The following is a 14,725-nucleotide window of genomic DNA, read 5'->3' as shown; positions in this document are numbered from 1 at the left end:
GCGTAACCCCACCCTGCCTGAGGACGGCCGCCATTTATTTTTACAATAACCCGTCCTGCCAGCAGGACTTAACAGAAGATGTGTGCATTAATGCATCCCTTCATGAAGAAGGAAACGGCCTCATGGCTTGGTAGCCTGGCGCCGCCCCCGCCCCCTTTGGGCACGTTCCCAAAATCTGCCCTGCACCTCCAATCTTACAGCCATCCTTAGATCTTTCCAGCACAGCTTCTCCACCCGCCACTGACTGATCAGGCTGCTGGGGGAGTTCAACCTGGTCTGAACGTCTCCATCACAACAGACGGAATGTTTTATAGGTGGAGGTTATAATTGAAAGGGCGAACATGTTCTGGCACCGAGTGAGAAAACAGATGTTGCTCAGGCCGAGGCGGTGCAGCCGTGCGCGCTCCGCAGTGTGAGTACGCATGCGTGCTGCGTTGCTATGTGGGGCCGAGTCACGGCTGGTTGTAATTGTGGGATCTGGATTTATATAGAGAGACGTAATTACACACTGATACAGCAGAGAGAGGAAAAATATTTAAAAAGGACCGCAGAGAGGAGGTATGTGCTCAGGTTTTTTTTTCAAGCAGTGTGCTTTAGCGATTTAAAGGGGAACCTTAATTGGAGGTTATCCCCTGGGGGCCCATAAACCCCCCCCCGTGGATGCCGTGGCAAAAAATTTCTAATAACACAGACGTCCCGAGATTCTAAAAACACTGAGAAACTGGACAGCAGGAGCAAAGCTGCTCTGCTAACCAGGTGCAGATCCAACAGGTGGTCAGTTTTTATCTGTGTGGATGGAGCTTTGGCCCCCAGTCTGTGAGGGTTACTGGAACAAAGACACCAGACGGTCTGTGACCATATTAGGACTGACAGAAATAAAGTCAGAAGAAAAAAAGCAAGAAAGAAAAATGTCAAGGTGGGAAAGAAAAAAAGAACCCCTTGAGGGGAACGGAGGGGGGCGGTGATGAGCCCTAAAGGAAAAAAAACGGGAAAGGGTCGCAGAAAAAAACCATCAAAACCAAAAGAGGTTTGATGGTGAGGGTATATGGAGGGAAAGGGTTTTGGAGGGATAGGGATGGATGAGGGAGGATGGATGGATGGATGGATGTTTGGTTTGGAGGGAATGGATGAGGATGGATGGGGATGGATGAGTATGGATGAGTTTTGGTTTTGGATGTTTGGTTTGGATGAGGGTTTAAAGGAGGATGGTTGGTTTAAATGATGGAAGGATGATGTTTGGATGGATTTTGGAGGGAAAGGGAGGGGTTTGGATGATGGATGGAGGGAAAGGATAAGGTGGATTGATGAGGGAGGGAAAGGAGGGAAGATTGAGGGAGGGAAAGATGGATGAGGGAAAGGGGATAAAAGGAGGGATGGATGAGGGATGGATGTTTTGGATGGATAAGGGAAAGGTTTATATAAATGAAGGGAAATGGATGGATGGATGATGGATGGATGATGGATGATGGATGGATGGATGATGGGGGATGGATGATGGATGGATGGTTTGGATGATTGATGGAGGGATGGATGAGGGAGGGATGGATGGTGGATGAGGGAAGGATGATGAGGATGGAGGGGGATAGGGGAATGGAGGGATGGATGATGGAGGGATAAATGGATGGATTTTTGGATAAAGGAGGGAGGGATGGATGATGGAGGGATGATGGAGGGAGGGGATGAGGGGGGAGGTTTTTGGAATGGATGGATGATGGATGGATGGTTGGAGGGGGTTGATGGATGGATATTTTTTTGGAGGGGATGATGGATGGATGATGGATGAGGGATGGAGGGTTTGGGAGGGAAAGGGATGGATATATTTTGGGAAATGGATGATGGAGGGAGGGAAAGGGAGGATGTTTGATGGATGGAGGGAGGATGAGGGATGATGGTGGATGAGGGATGGATGGTTTGATGGATGGATAGGGGGGGGATATGGATGGATGGATAGGGAGGGATGATGGAGGGGGATGGATGGTTTGATGGATGGATGATGGAGGGATGGATGGGTGATGGAGGGATGGATGGAGGGAAGGGAGGGATGGATATATGGATATGGAGGGAAATGGATGATGGATGGATTATGGATTGGTTTAGGGATGGATGGAGGGAGGGTTGGATGGATGGATTGGGAGGGAGGGAGGGATGAGGGATGGATGATGGATGGTTGGGGGATGGGATGGTTTAAAATTGGATGATGGATGTTTGGGATGGTTTGTTTAAATGGATGGATAGGGGGGAAATGGAGGGAGGGATGGGGGAGGGATGGATGGATGATGGATGGGAGGGAGGTGGGATGGATGATGGAGGGAGGGATGATGGAGGGATGAGGGAGGGGATATGGATGGGGTTGGATGAGGGGATGGATGAGGGAGGATGGAGGGAAATAAAGGGATGGAGGGAAATATGGATGGATAAAGGTTTGGAGGGGATGATGGATGGTTTGGATGGTTTGGATGGATGGTTGAGGGGAGGGGAAGGAAATGGATGGATATGGAGGGGATGATCGATGGATGGATGAAATGGTGATGGTTGATGATGGAATAAATGGAGGGATGGGGGATGGATGGTGGATATGAGGGAGGGATGATGGATGGAGGGTTGGATGGTTTGTGGAGGGATGATGGATGGATGAGGGATGTTTGGATGGATGGATAGGGATGGATGGATGGATGATGGTTTGGAGGATGGATGAGGGAGGGTTGGATAAATGGTTGGATGAGGGATGGATGATTGATGGAGGATGATGGATGATGGTTGGGGATGGAGGGATGGATGGATGGAGGGATGATGGATGGATGATGGAGGGATAAATGGATGGAGATGGATTTTTGAGGGGATGATGAAGGGAATTGGAAATGGTTTGGATGAGGTTTGGGAAATTGATGGTTTGATGGGTTTGAGGATGATGGAGGGAAAGGAAATGGATGAGGGAGGGATGGAGGGAATGGATGATGGAGGGTATGGAAAGATGGATGTTGGGGGTTGAAGGTTGGGATGAGGGAAAGGATAAAATGAGGATGGAAATGGTTTTGGATGGGATAAAGGAAATGGAGGAAAGGGGAAAGGAGGGGAAGGGAAGGGAAAGGAAGGAAATAAAGGAAAGGGTTGGATGGCGAGGGAAAGGGGTTGGATGGATGATGGGATGGAAAAGTTTGGAAAGGATAAAGGTTGATGAGGGAAATAAAGGATGGATGGTTGGTTAAAGAGGAGGATGATTTTTTTGGTTTAAGGAGGGATGGATGGATGGTTGGATGGATGGAATGGATGATGGTTGGTTTTGGAAAAAGGAGGGAGGGAAGAGGGAAAGTATGGATAGGGGAATGGAATGGGGGGATTTGGGAGGTGATGATGGAAGGAAATGAATGATGGTGAAATGGGGGAAGGAATGGAGGTTAATGAAGGGTTTGGATAGGGCATAAAAATTGGCAGGATGGAGGGAAATAAAAAGGATTGTGGAGGATGGATGGTGGAAAATGGGAGGAGGGATGGGATGGTTATGGGGGATAAAGGAGGGAAGGAGGAAGGAAAGGGAAGGAGGGAAAGTTGATGTTGATGGGGAAAGGAGGGATGGTTTTGAGGATGGTGAGGATAAAGGTTTGGAGGGAAAGATGGGATGGAAGGATAAATGAGGGTTTAATATGGATGGATGTTTGATGGTTTAAAGGTGATGGAGGGAAGGGGAGGGATGGTTTGAAGGATGATGAGGGAAAGGAAATATTGGAATTTTAAGGGGGAAGGATTTCTGGCGTGAAGCGGGTGTTTTGGCTGGAAGAAGGGTGGGGAAAGGGTTTTGGAAGGAAAAGGAAAAAGGGAAAGGAAATGGTTTTTAAAAAGGGAATAATTGAATAAAAGGGATTCGGGATAAAAAAGGATAAAGGGAAATTAAAGGGTGGAGGGGAAAGTTGAAAAAAGAAGGCTGTAAGATGGGGAAAAAAATGGATGGAAGGATGGTTTGGATGGGGGAGGGAAGGGATGGAGGGATGAGGGGAAGGGGGATAAGGAAAGGAGGGTGGATGATGTGGATGATGGTTGGATGGATGGATGGGGAAAGGAAGATGGAGGGGTTTGAGGGAGGGAAAGGATGGTGGTTTGGAAATTGGGGAAAGGATGATGGAAGAAGGTGGAGGGAAATTGATAAGGATGGTTAGGGAAAGGGAATGAAGGTATGGGGAAGGGTTGGAGGGAAAGGAAGGGAAATGGAGGATGGATGAAGGTTTTGGGATGAGTTTTGAGGGAAATGATGGGGGAAAAAGGGAAGGGAATGATGGAGGGATGATTTTTTTGGAGGGATGAGGGAGGGAAAGGGATGAGGGATGGAGGGAAAAGAGGGAGGGAAGGAGGGATGTAAGATGGATGGATGTTTTTGGATGGATAAATTTTTGGGGAAGGAAAAAAAGGGTTTGGAAAAAGGATGGATGGATGAGGGTTGGATGATGATGGTTTATGGAGGGAAAGGGGAAAGGATGAGGATGGATGATGGATGGATGGATGGATGGAGGATGGATGAGGGATGATATGGATGGAGGGATGGATGGATAAGGAGGGAAGGATGATGGATGGATAGGGAGGGGGATAAATTTTTGGATTGATGAAGGTTTAAATATGGATGGAAAGGAGGGAGGAATAAAATTTTGGAGGGATGAAGATGGTATTTTGGAGGGATGAGGAAAGTATTTTTGGGAAAGGATATTTTTTTGGATGGAATTAAGGTTTGGATGAGGGAAGGGAGGGAAATTGTTTGGAGGGAAGATGGATGGTGATGGAGGAAAGAGGTTTGGAGGGGGAGGGAAGATGTTTTGGGAGGGATGATGGGATGGAAAAAGGAGGGATGGGGGAGGGATGATGTTTGGATGGATGAGGGAAATGAAGGGATGGAAGGGGGAGGGATGATTTTGGATGGAAAAAGGGAAAGGGGGATGATGGATGGGGAGGGATGATTTTGGGTTTTGATGGATGGAGGGAAAGGAGGGTTTAGGGGATGGAAAGGAGGTGATAGGGAAAGAATGGAGGGATGGATGGAGGGAGAAGGTTTGATGAGGAGGATGGAAAAAGGGAATGGATGGTTTGGTTTGGATGTTTGGTGGATAAAGGTGTTTGGAGGGAAAGGTGGATGAATGGGGGAAGATGGAAAGGAAAGGTTTTGAGGGAAGTGGATGGAGGGAAAGGTGGCAGATGAGGGAAATGGGGAGGAAATGGCAAAGGAGGAAGGGAAAAAAGTAGGGCTGGATTTTTGGGAAGGATGGTTTATGTAATGGCAAAGGGATGGAGGATGGGGGAGGAAATATGGAGGCGGGAAGGGAGGATGTGGATGGAAAGTTGGATGGTTAAGGGGTTGGATTTTTTAAAGGAAGGAAAAAAGGAGGGGAATATTTGGAGAAAAAGGATGAAGGGGGTTTGGATGGAGGAAAGAATGTAAGGATTGGAAGGATTTTTGAGGTTGTGATGGAAATAATTTTTGGGAAGGAATGTGTGGTTGGGAATGGATGGAAAAAGGATGGATAAATTTTATGATGGATGAAGGAGGGATGTTTTTTGGGAAATGATAAGTTTGGATTAAATTTGAAAGGGGTGGAGGGAAGATGGATGGAAGGAAGGGATGTGGAAGGATGGGATGTTTGAGGGAAAAAGGATAAATGGGGGAAGGAAATGGAGGATAAAGGGATGGATGAAGGGGATGGATGAGGGAAAGGGAAATGGATGATGGTTGGTTTGTTTTGGTTGGATGGGTAAAAAGGGATTGAAGATGGGGGGAAAGAGGGAAAGGTTTTGATATGATGATTTGGATGGATAAAGGATGGATGAGGGATGGTGGATGGGGAAGGAGGGTTTTTTTTGGATGGTTTGATGGTTGGGGGTTGGAGGGGAGGGAAATGGATTATGGATGGTTTTTGATGGATGGATGATGGGATGGATAAAGGGGGATGGAGGAGGGTTTTAATTTTTTGATGGATGATGGATGGAATTGAGGGAAATTGAGGGGAGGGAATTAATGGATGGATATTTTTTGGAAAGGGGATGAAGGAAAGGATGAGGGAAAGGATAAAGGAGGGAGGCGGATGGATGTTTTTGGAGGTAGAGGAAAGGAAAAGGGAGGGGAAGGGTTTAAAAAGGTTTTTGGAAATATAAAGGTTGATGATGGATGGAGGGGAAGGATGGATGTGTTTAAAAGGAAAAAGGGGGAAGGGTGGAAAAGGAGGATAAAGGTTGGTTCCCCTCTCCACCCCCGCCACCCTTTCCCCCCCCTCTCCCTTTTTTTCCTCTAGTTTCCCTTTTTTAATTTTCATCTATTTTACCCAATCTGAATTTTGGGGGACTTTGATGATTTTAAAAAACTGACCCCTTCTGACTAAACTCAAAGCCACCGTTAGGGGAACGCCAGCTTTTTTATGCACACACTTCCACCAAACGCCCCTAAACCAGCTAACATTTAGTTAAGTTTTTGTTTGCCCCTGGGGGGGCCCCGGGCCCCCCCCCCACTTCCCCTCAGCCCCAAACATCTTTGCACAAAATTCTCCCCCCTCCCCCCCCTTTCTGCGGGAAACTTCAAAAAAACCTTTTTTTTCCCCGGGGACGGCAAACCTTTTTTTTGGGGGCAGCCCCCTTTTGTCGCGGGCCCCAAAGGGTTTTGCCACAAACCCCCGGGGATTTTTCCCTGCCCCCCCCACCCCTTTGCATACCGGCGGAGACGGGCGGCCCTCTGAATGCCTCCCCATGTCACCCCCCCCCTCCCTTTTCACTCAAACCTCTAATTTTCCCTCGCCCTTCCAAAACAGCTCTTTTAAAGCTGGAATTCAATCGTTTGAGGTTTTTAGAAATTTCCCTCCCAGAGCAATGGAGCGTTTTAAAACCCCCCTTAGTTACACCCCTCCTGTATTTAAACACCCCCCCCGTAGTTAAACACCCCTCCCCCATTTACACCCCTCCTGATTTTACACCCCCCCCTTAGTTACACCCCTCCTGCATTTACACCCCTCCTGCATTTACACCCCTCCTGTAGTTACACCCCTCCTGTAGTTACACCCCTCCTGTAGTTACACCCCTCCTGCATTTACACCCCTCCTGTAGTTACACTCCTCCTGTAGTTACACCCCTCCTGCATTTACACCCCTCCTGTAGTTACACCCCTCCTGTAGTTACACTCCTCCTGTAGTTACACCCCTCCTGTAGTTACACCCCTCCTGCATTTACACCCCTCCTGTAGTTACACCCCTCCTGTAGTTACACCCCTCCTGCATTTACACCCCTCCTGTAGTTACACCCCTCCTGCATTTACACCCCTCCTGTAGTTACACTCCTCCTGTAGTTACACCCCTCCTGCATTTACACCCCTCCTGCATTTACACCCCTCCTGTAGTTACACCCCTCCTGCATTTACACCCCTCCTGTAGTTACACCCCTCCTGTAGTTACACCCCTCCTGCATTTACACCCCTCCTGTAGTTACACCCCTCCTGTAGTTACACCCCTCCTGTATTTACACCCCTCCTGTAGTTACACCCCTCCTGTATTTACACTCCTCCTGTATTTACACCCCTCCTGCATTTACACCCCTCCTGTAGTTACACCCCTCCTGTAGTTACACCCCTCCTGCATTTACACCCCTCCTGTTGTTACACCCCTCCTGTAGTTACACCCCTCCTGCATTTACACCCCTCCTGTAGTTACACCCCTCCTGTAGTTACACCCCTCCTGTAGTTACACTCCTCCTGTATTTACACCCCTCCTGCATTTACACCCCTCCTGTAGTTACACCCCTCCTGTAGTTACACCCCTCCTGTAGTTACACCCCTCCTGCATTTACACCCCTCCTGCATTTACACCCCTCCTGTATTTACACCCCTCCTGTATTTACACCCCTCCTGTAGTTACACCCCTCCTGCATTTACACCCCTCCTGCATTTACACCCCTCCTGTAGTTACACCCCTCCTGCATTTACACCCCTCCTGTAGTTACACCCCTCCTGCATTTACACCCCTCCTGTAGTTACACCCCTCCTGTATTTACACCCCTCCTGTAGTTACACCCCTCCTGCATTTACACCCCTCCTGTAGTTACACCCCTCCTGCATTTACACCCCTCCTGTAGTTACACCCCTCCTGTAGTTACACCCCTCCTGCATTTACACCCCTCCTGTAGTTACACCCCTCCTGCATTTACACCCCTCCTGCATTTACACCCCTCCTGTAGTTACACCCCTCCTGTATTTACAACCCTCCTGTAGTTACACCCCTCCTGTAGTTACACCCCTCCTGTATTTACACCCCTCCTGTAGTTACACCCCTCCTGTATTTACACTCCTCCTGTATTTACACCCCTCCTGCATTTACACCCCTCCAGTAGTTACACCCCTCCTGCATTTACACCCTCCTGCATTTACACCCCTCCTGTAGTTACACCCCTCCTGCAGTTACACCCCTCCTGTATTTACACCCTCCTGCATTTAGACCCCTCCTGTAGTTACACCCCTCCTGCATTTACACCCTCCTGCATTTACACCCCTCCTGTAGTTACACCCCTCCTGTAGTTACACCCCTCCTGCATTTACACCCCTCCTGCATTTACACCCCTCCTGTAGTTACACCCCTCCTGCATTTACACCCTCCTGCATTTACACCCCTCCTGTAGTTACACCCCTCCTGCATTTACACCCTCCTGCATTTACACCCCTCCTGTAGTTACACCCCTCCTGCATTTACACCCTCCTGCATTTACACCCCTCCTGTAGTTACACCCCTCCTGTAGTTACACCCCTCCTGCATTTACACCCTCCTGTAGTTACACCCCTCCTGTAGTTACACCCCTCCTGCAGTTACACCCTCCTGCATTTACACCCCTCCTGCATTTACACCCCTCCTGCATTTACACCCCTCCTGTAGTTACACCCCTCCTGTAGTTACACCCCTCCTGCATTTACACCCCTCCTGTAGTTACACCCCTCCTGTAGTTACACCCCTCCTGTAGTTACACCCCTCCTGCAGTTACACCCTCCTGCATTTACACCCCTCCTGCATTTACACCCCTCCTGCATTTACACCCCTCCTGTAGTTACACCCCTCCTGTAGTTACACCCCTCCTGTATTTACACCCCTCCTGTAGTTACACCCCTCCTGTATTTACACCCCTCCTGTAGTTACACCCCTCCTGTAGTTACACCCCACAGATTCCTCCTCCTGCTCTAGATGCTTCAGATCAACATGAAGTTCAGAAAACTTAAATCAATAAAAGTTGGAAATGATGATTTACTTCCTGCTCCAGTTTCCCGTTCTTACTTCCTGTTCCTGTTTCCCGTTCTTACTTCCTGCTCCAGTTTCCCGTTCTTACTTCCTGCTCCTGTTTCCCGTTCTTACTTCCTGTTCCTGTTTCCCGTTCTTACTTCCTGCTCCTTTTTCCCATCCTTACTTTCACTCCTGTTTCCCGTTCTTACTTGCTGCTCCTGTTTCCCATCCTTACTTCCTGTTCCTGTTTCCCGTTCTTACTTCCTGCTCCTGTTTCCAGTTCTTACTTCCTGCTCCTGTTTCCAGTTCTTACTTCCTGCTCCAGTTTCCCATTCTTACTTCCTGCTCTAGTTTCCCGTCCTTACTTCCTGCTCTAGTTTCACGTCCTTACTTCCTGCTCCAGTTTCCCGTCCTTACTTCCTGTTCCTGTTTCCAGTTCTTACTTCCTGCTCCAGTTTCCCGTCCTTACTTCCTGCTCCAGTTTCCCGTCCTTACTTCCTGTTTCCCGTTCTTACTTCCTGTTCCTGTTTCCCGTTCTTACTTCCTGTTCCTGTTTCCAGGAGGAACCGAGCGAACAGGAACATGGAGGATTCCTTCTGCATCTCACTAATATGAACATTTAGTGTTTTAATCAGATAAATCAGCCGTCATCTCTGATCGCTAGAGGATTGATTTAGTTCCAAACTGGATCAGGAAGTAAAACATCTTCCTACAACAGGAAAATATTCTGTCCAACTTCCAGTGGAAAGACACTGAATGGGTTAATATATTCTACTGCAGTTAGTATCTTCCCTGAATCAGGCCATAGTTTGAATAATCTCCGTTTGGAAAGTTAGAAACATCCGATTTCAGTCAAACTTCCAAACAATTCGGAATCAGTTCCCGCTCTCCTCTTAGAAGGAAGTGATTCTGGAATCCAGAATAACTGGAGATTCCCTAGACTCCATGTTTAGCGAGGAAACGATAAAACGTTTCACTTCCTGTTGAGTTCACTCCACAATGAGCTTTCAATATTTGTCCCGCGCCGCACTGCTTTGCGTTGGGTGCAGCTCTAATTCAAAGTTTTCTATCTAAGGAAAACCAGAAAAAACCTCCAGCAGAACCAGGCTCAGTGTGAGCGGCCATCTGCTGAGGCCCACTGGGGTTCAAGGAGACAGAAGCAGACATAGAAAAAGAAGCATAGATACAAAAGGCAACTGTCAACCAGCTCCACAGGCGGCCCCGTCCAGGAAACACAGCCAGGCAGACTTCAGTAAAGCCCCTGGATGGACCAACAGAAGGTAGCAGGATAATTGTCTCATACTGGAGAGGAATCAGGATCCCAGTCATCCCAGTAAGGACCAGTTTCTGGTAGAAACTCCAGACGGTGGTGAGGCTCTGGTTTGAGGTGTCCCCCAGAAAGCCTGCAGCAGAGCATCAGGTTCCCCCACTGGGTCACAGACTGGGAAACTTTTCCACCCTCACAGCCGTCCTGTTCTTGGGTTCACTGAGGGCTTTCAGGCTTTGTGGTGGGTCTGCTGAATATTAATGCATAAATTGATTTCTTAATATTTATCTGTGCATTCACCCAAAACAAACAGGCAGGAATGGATGTAGCTCACATTTGCCACCTTCACCACTGCTATGGCCACGCTCTCCCACTAAATAAGCTCTTTGATTCAATCTGAGGCGGTCCGCGGCGGCCATTAGCGAGCTGCCTCAGTCAATATGGTCTCTGTGAGTGGAAGAGCCTCCGGACGGGCAGAGCCCCCCACCGCTGACCACATCAGTCAGCCTGGGATGGAGGCAGCGGAGCGGCCAAACGGGGTGACCGAGGTTGTGGCCAAAAAGCAAACAAAGTGGCCAACCGAGGTTATTGAGGAGGACGGGGGGAGGAAAGGGGGGGGACACCTTCAGCCCCGCTGCGTTCGCCTCTGATGGGGGACGTTTCTAAGATTAATGGCCGAGTAATCAAGCAGCAGATCTTATAGCTCTGTGTCAGTCAGGAGGAGAGGTCTGCGGTCTTCAGGCCTCCCCCCCTGCAGCAGTTTGTTGATGGGGGGGCTGGTTGGATGGAACCAAAGGCTCCTGCAGGTATCAGATTCTGATGCCCCAGAAAGGCAGCCTGTTCTGGACTCCGGATGCTGTTTAAATCCAGCTCCAGGTTGGTGAAAGAGTCTCTAACTCATCAGAAGAACAGGCCGGTCTCTGTGAACCGATGGGAAAATATTTCCCGTAACATTCTTCCTGTCAGAGTATAACACTTTTCCAGACTCAGCTTTAAACCGGTTCCTGTTCTCAACCGAAAACAACTGCAACCCAAAAAACACAGAAAACTAGAGAACGCCAGCATGCAGGCGGTCAGCTTCCAATGGAGGACAGGAAGGGATGGAAACCACGGCAGGAGGAAGGAGAACAAACATGGCTGCCATGTGAGCTGCTGATGGAGCAGAACTCTGGCCGTTCTCACCGTCCACAGGGCTGATGTAATCCGGCAGATGGACGGCGGCCGCTGCCGCGCCGTTCTGCATCAGCAGGTCGCCGTAGGGGCTCCTCTGGCTGGCGCTGGCCATCAGGTGGTAGTACTCTGAAGGGTTGGCCCCTGGCGGAGGAGGGGGGAAACTGAACAGGGCTCGGTCCTTCAAATGCTCGTGGGTCACTGCATGAGAGAAGAGAGGAGAAGAGAACATGTTCTATGTGGAAGTCATCAGAACGCATGGAAACGCTGCAGAACCCGGATCTAGGATGGAAGGATGGAACCCTGAAGGACGGGATCAGAGGACAGAGCGCCTCCTCCTGGAGAGAGGGCCCTCAGGGCATCGGCTCCTGGTCAGAGCTAACATTATACCCCAGGATGAGGTCATCACTGAGCATCAGGTGAACAAACATTAGCAACTATTTCCCTGCAGGAAACTCATGAAGTTCAGGAACATTGTTCACACCTGTGAGCAGTAAAGCTGCGTTTAAGGTGTCAGAACCTGTAAGAACCAGATTAACTCCTCCATACAGCTGACAGCTCACTGGGCCTCCACCTTCTCCAGGGGGGGGGGGACATGGAGGAGCTGGGATTAGGGACAACACACAAGGCTAGGCTTAAAACTTTCCTTTTTGATAAAGCTTCTAGTTAGAGTGGCTCAGGTTATCCTGATCTATCTCTATAGTTCTGCTGCTATAGGCTTAGACTGCTGGAGGACATAGGGACCCCTTTTTTTCAGTGTTGTCCTGTTTCTCTGACTGTAACTGGTTTTCTATCCAAGGAAAACCAGCTGATTGAGATTAATGTCGTTCTTTTTTTTTTCTTTTGGTTAAACTTTTACCAATTAGAGGTATGTTATAAATTAAATTCTATTCAGTTTATTTCTATAGCTCCAATTCACATCAGGTAATCTCAGGTCACTTTCCAGTTCACCAGATCATCCAGTCAGATTGATTCAAAGTTTTCTATCTAAGGAAAACCAGTTGATTGCATCGACTCATTGACTCTTCAGCAATCCCTCACACTAAGCATGCTTGTAGCGACAGTAGAGAGGAAAAACTCCCTTTGAACAGGAAGAAACCTCCAGCAGAACCAGGCTCAGTGTGAGCGGCCATCTGCTGAGGCCCACTGGGGTTCAAGGAGACAGAAGCAGACATAGAAAAAGAAGCATAGATACAAAAGGCAACTGTCAACCAGCTCCACAGGCGGCCCCGTCCAGGAAACACACAGCCAGGCAGACGAGCTCCGAGCCAGCTCCCATGTCAGAGGATGAAGAGAGCACATCCAAGCTGTACTCATCGCTGAAAACCAGTTGGTTCCTCAGGTCCGTCCTGATTTCAGGTTAGGAACCTTTTCTTCTGGCATTATTCCCTCCAGTTTGAGCAAGGCACCAGTACAAGTGGAAACAAACTATTATACTGCCATCACCGTACCTGTGGCCACCAGGCTTTAGGTTTAAGGCCTAATCTAAATCTTTAATCTGCAGTAGTCAAAGACTGAATCCAACAGAACGTTTTCCTCCAGAGATCCAAGTTATTTCCAACCCAAAAAGTTCCTAGAACTGTTCTGGTGTTCTGAGTCCCAGTCAGTCCAGAGGAACCACCACTAGGAAGGATTCCTGCACTTTTGTGGCTCGGAAATCTCAAAGAACCTTGAATAATTATGAGAAGATCCAACAGAATCAATCTGACTCTTTCTGGATCCTTTTGACCTTGCAAGAACCTCACTGATGATGACGATGATTAGATGGAAACTTCTGAGAGTTGTACTGATTGTCATCATGGGGATTTACTTCTTTACTTGGTGATTTATTGAGACCAGTTTGCTGCTATTGTCTCTAAACCGGTTTTGACTTTTTAGACCGAAATCCAGAGCAAACAAAGCCTGCGGTGAATCTACCTTGATGAAAGGTGCACCTCAGGGCTTCCATTTTGAAACGAAATGGATGCGGACCAGCGATTACAGCCAGCGTGATAATCAGCGGCGTAACCTTCATCTGTACACGTTCAGTGAGCTGCAGCCAAGCGGGAGGAGCTGCTGCTTCCAGCAGACGGAGAACAGAAACCCAAACCATCTCACCTCCGGACATGTTTACACAGAAAGCAGCTTCCCATTTGCTCCGTCATCTGTTTAATCAGCCGCAGGAGACATTCTCCTCCTAGATGTGTGGTGGGCGTTTCCATGGAGATAATTGGATAATTGTTGACCTAAAAAAACAATAACTTCTAAAAGTATAAGGAGGGCAGAAGGCAGAGGAAGATTTTGATGCCAGTGATTTATCCTGAGCTATCTCTATAGATATGCTGCTATAGGCTTAGACTGCTGGAGGACATAGGGACCCCTTTTTCATCACTCTGCTTCATTCTATCTCTATTCTCCCACTCTGCAGAATCTGTTAGTTCAATCTCTAACGTTCTGCTCTCTCTGCTTTTTCTCATAGTAGTTTCATCTGGTCTGTTCCTGTTTGGCTGTGACTCCATCCTGGAGAGAAATATCAGCTGTGCTGCTGCCATCAACACCTTTGTTTCTAGATGTTGGAGCTTGGCCTGTTTTCCAGTGTAGTCCTGTTTCTCTGACTGTGACTAACTGGAGGTGCTCTCTTCATCCTCTGACATGGGAGCTGGCTCGGAGCTCGTCTGCCTGGCTGTGTGTTTCCTGGACGGGGGGGCCACCTGTGGAGCTGGTTGACAGTTGCCTTTTGTATCTATGCTTCTTTTTCTATGTCTGCTTCTGTCTCCTTGAACCCCAGTGGGCCTCAGCAGATGGCCGCTCACACTGAGCCTGGTTCTGCTGGAGGTTTCTTCCTGTTCAAAGGGAGTTTTTCCTCTCCACTGTCGCTACAAGCATGCTTAGTGTGAGGGATTGCTGGAAAGAGCCTTGAGATGACATGATGTGAATAGGAGTTATTGAAACAAACTGAATAGAATTGAATAGTTTTATTTTCAGTTATTTAAATCTGGATGCTCCCCCTCCATAGACGCTAACCTTCACTCGCTCTCTCTGCTACAGAAGCAAGTGAAGGGGATATTGCTGCAAACATATGTGTGTGCCG

General features: G+C 48.4%; 1 protein-coding gene across 1 annotated transcript in view; it reads right to left on the bottom strand.

Moving 5' to 3' along the window:
• Positions 1 to 14,725, bottom strand: part of gli2a (GLI family zinc finger 2a) — a 95,134-nt gene that overhangs the window by 29,648 nt on the left and 50,761 nt on the right. The window contains exon 5 of the mRNA XM_038300945.1: positions 11,668 to 11,856. Within this exon, the coding sequence (XP_038156873.1) occupies positions 11,668 to 11,856 (189 nt within the window). The remainder of the gene's footprint in view (positions 1 to 11,667; positions 11,857 to 14,725) is intronic.

Source organism: Cyprinodon tularosa, unplaced genomic scaffold, assembly GCF_016077235.1.
Source record: "Cyprinodon tularosa strain WSP-4 unplaced genomic scaffold, ASM1607723v1 ctg1123, whole genome shotgun sequence".
NCBI lineage: Eukaryota > Metazoa > Chordata > Actinopteri > Cyprinodontiformes > Cyprinodontidae > Cyprinodon > Cyprinodon tularosa.
Note: the sequence above shows the minus strand (reverse complement) of the source record. Positions and strands in the feature narration are given on the sequence as shown.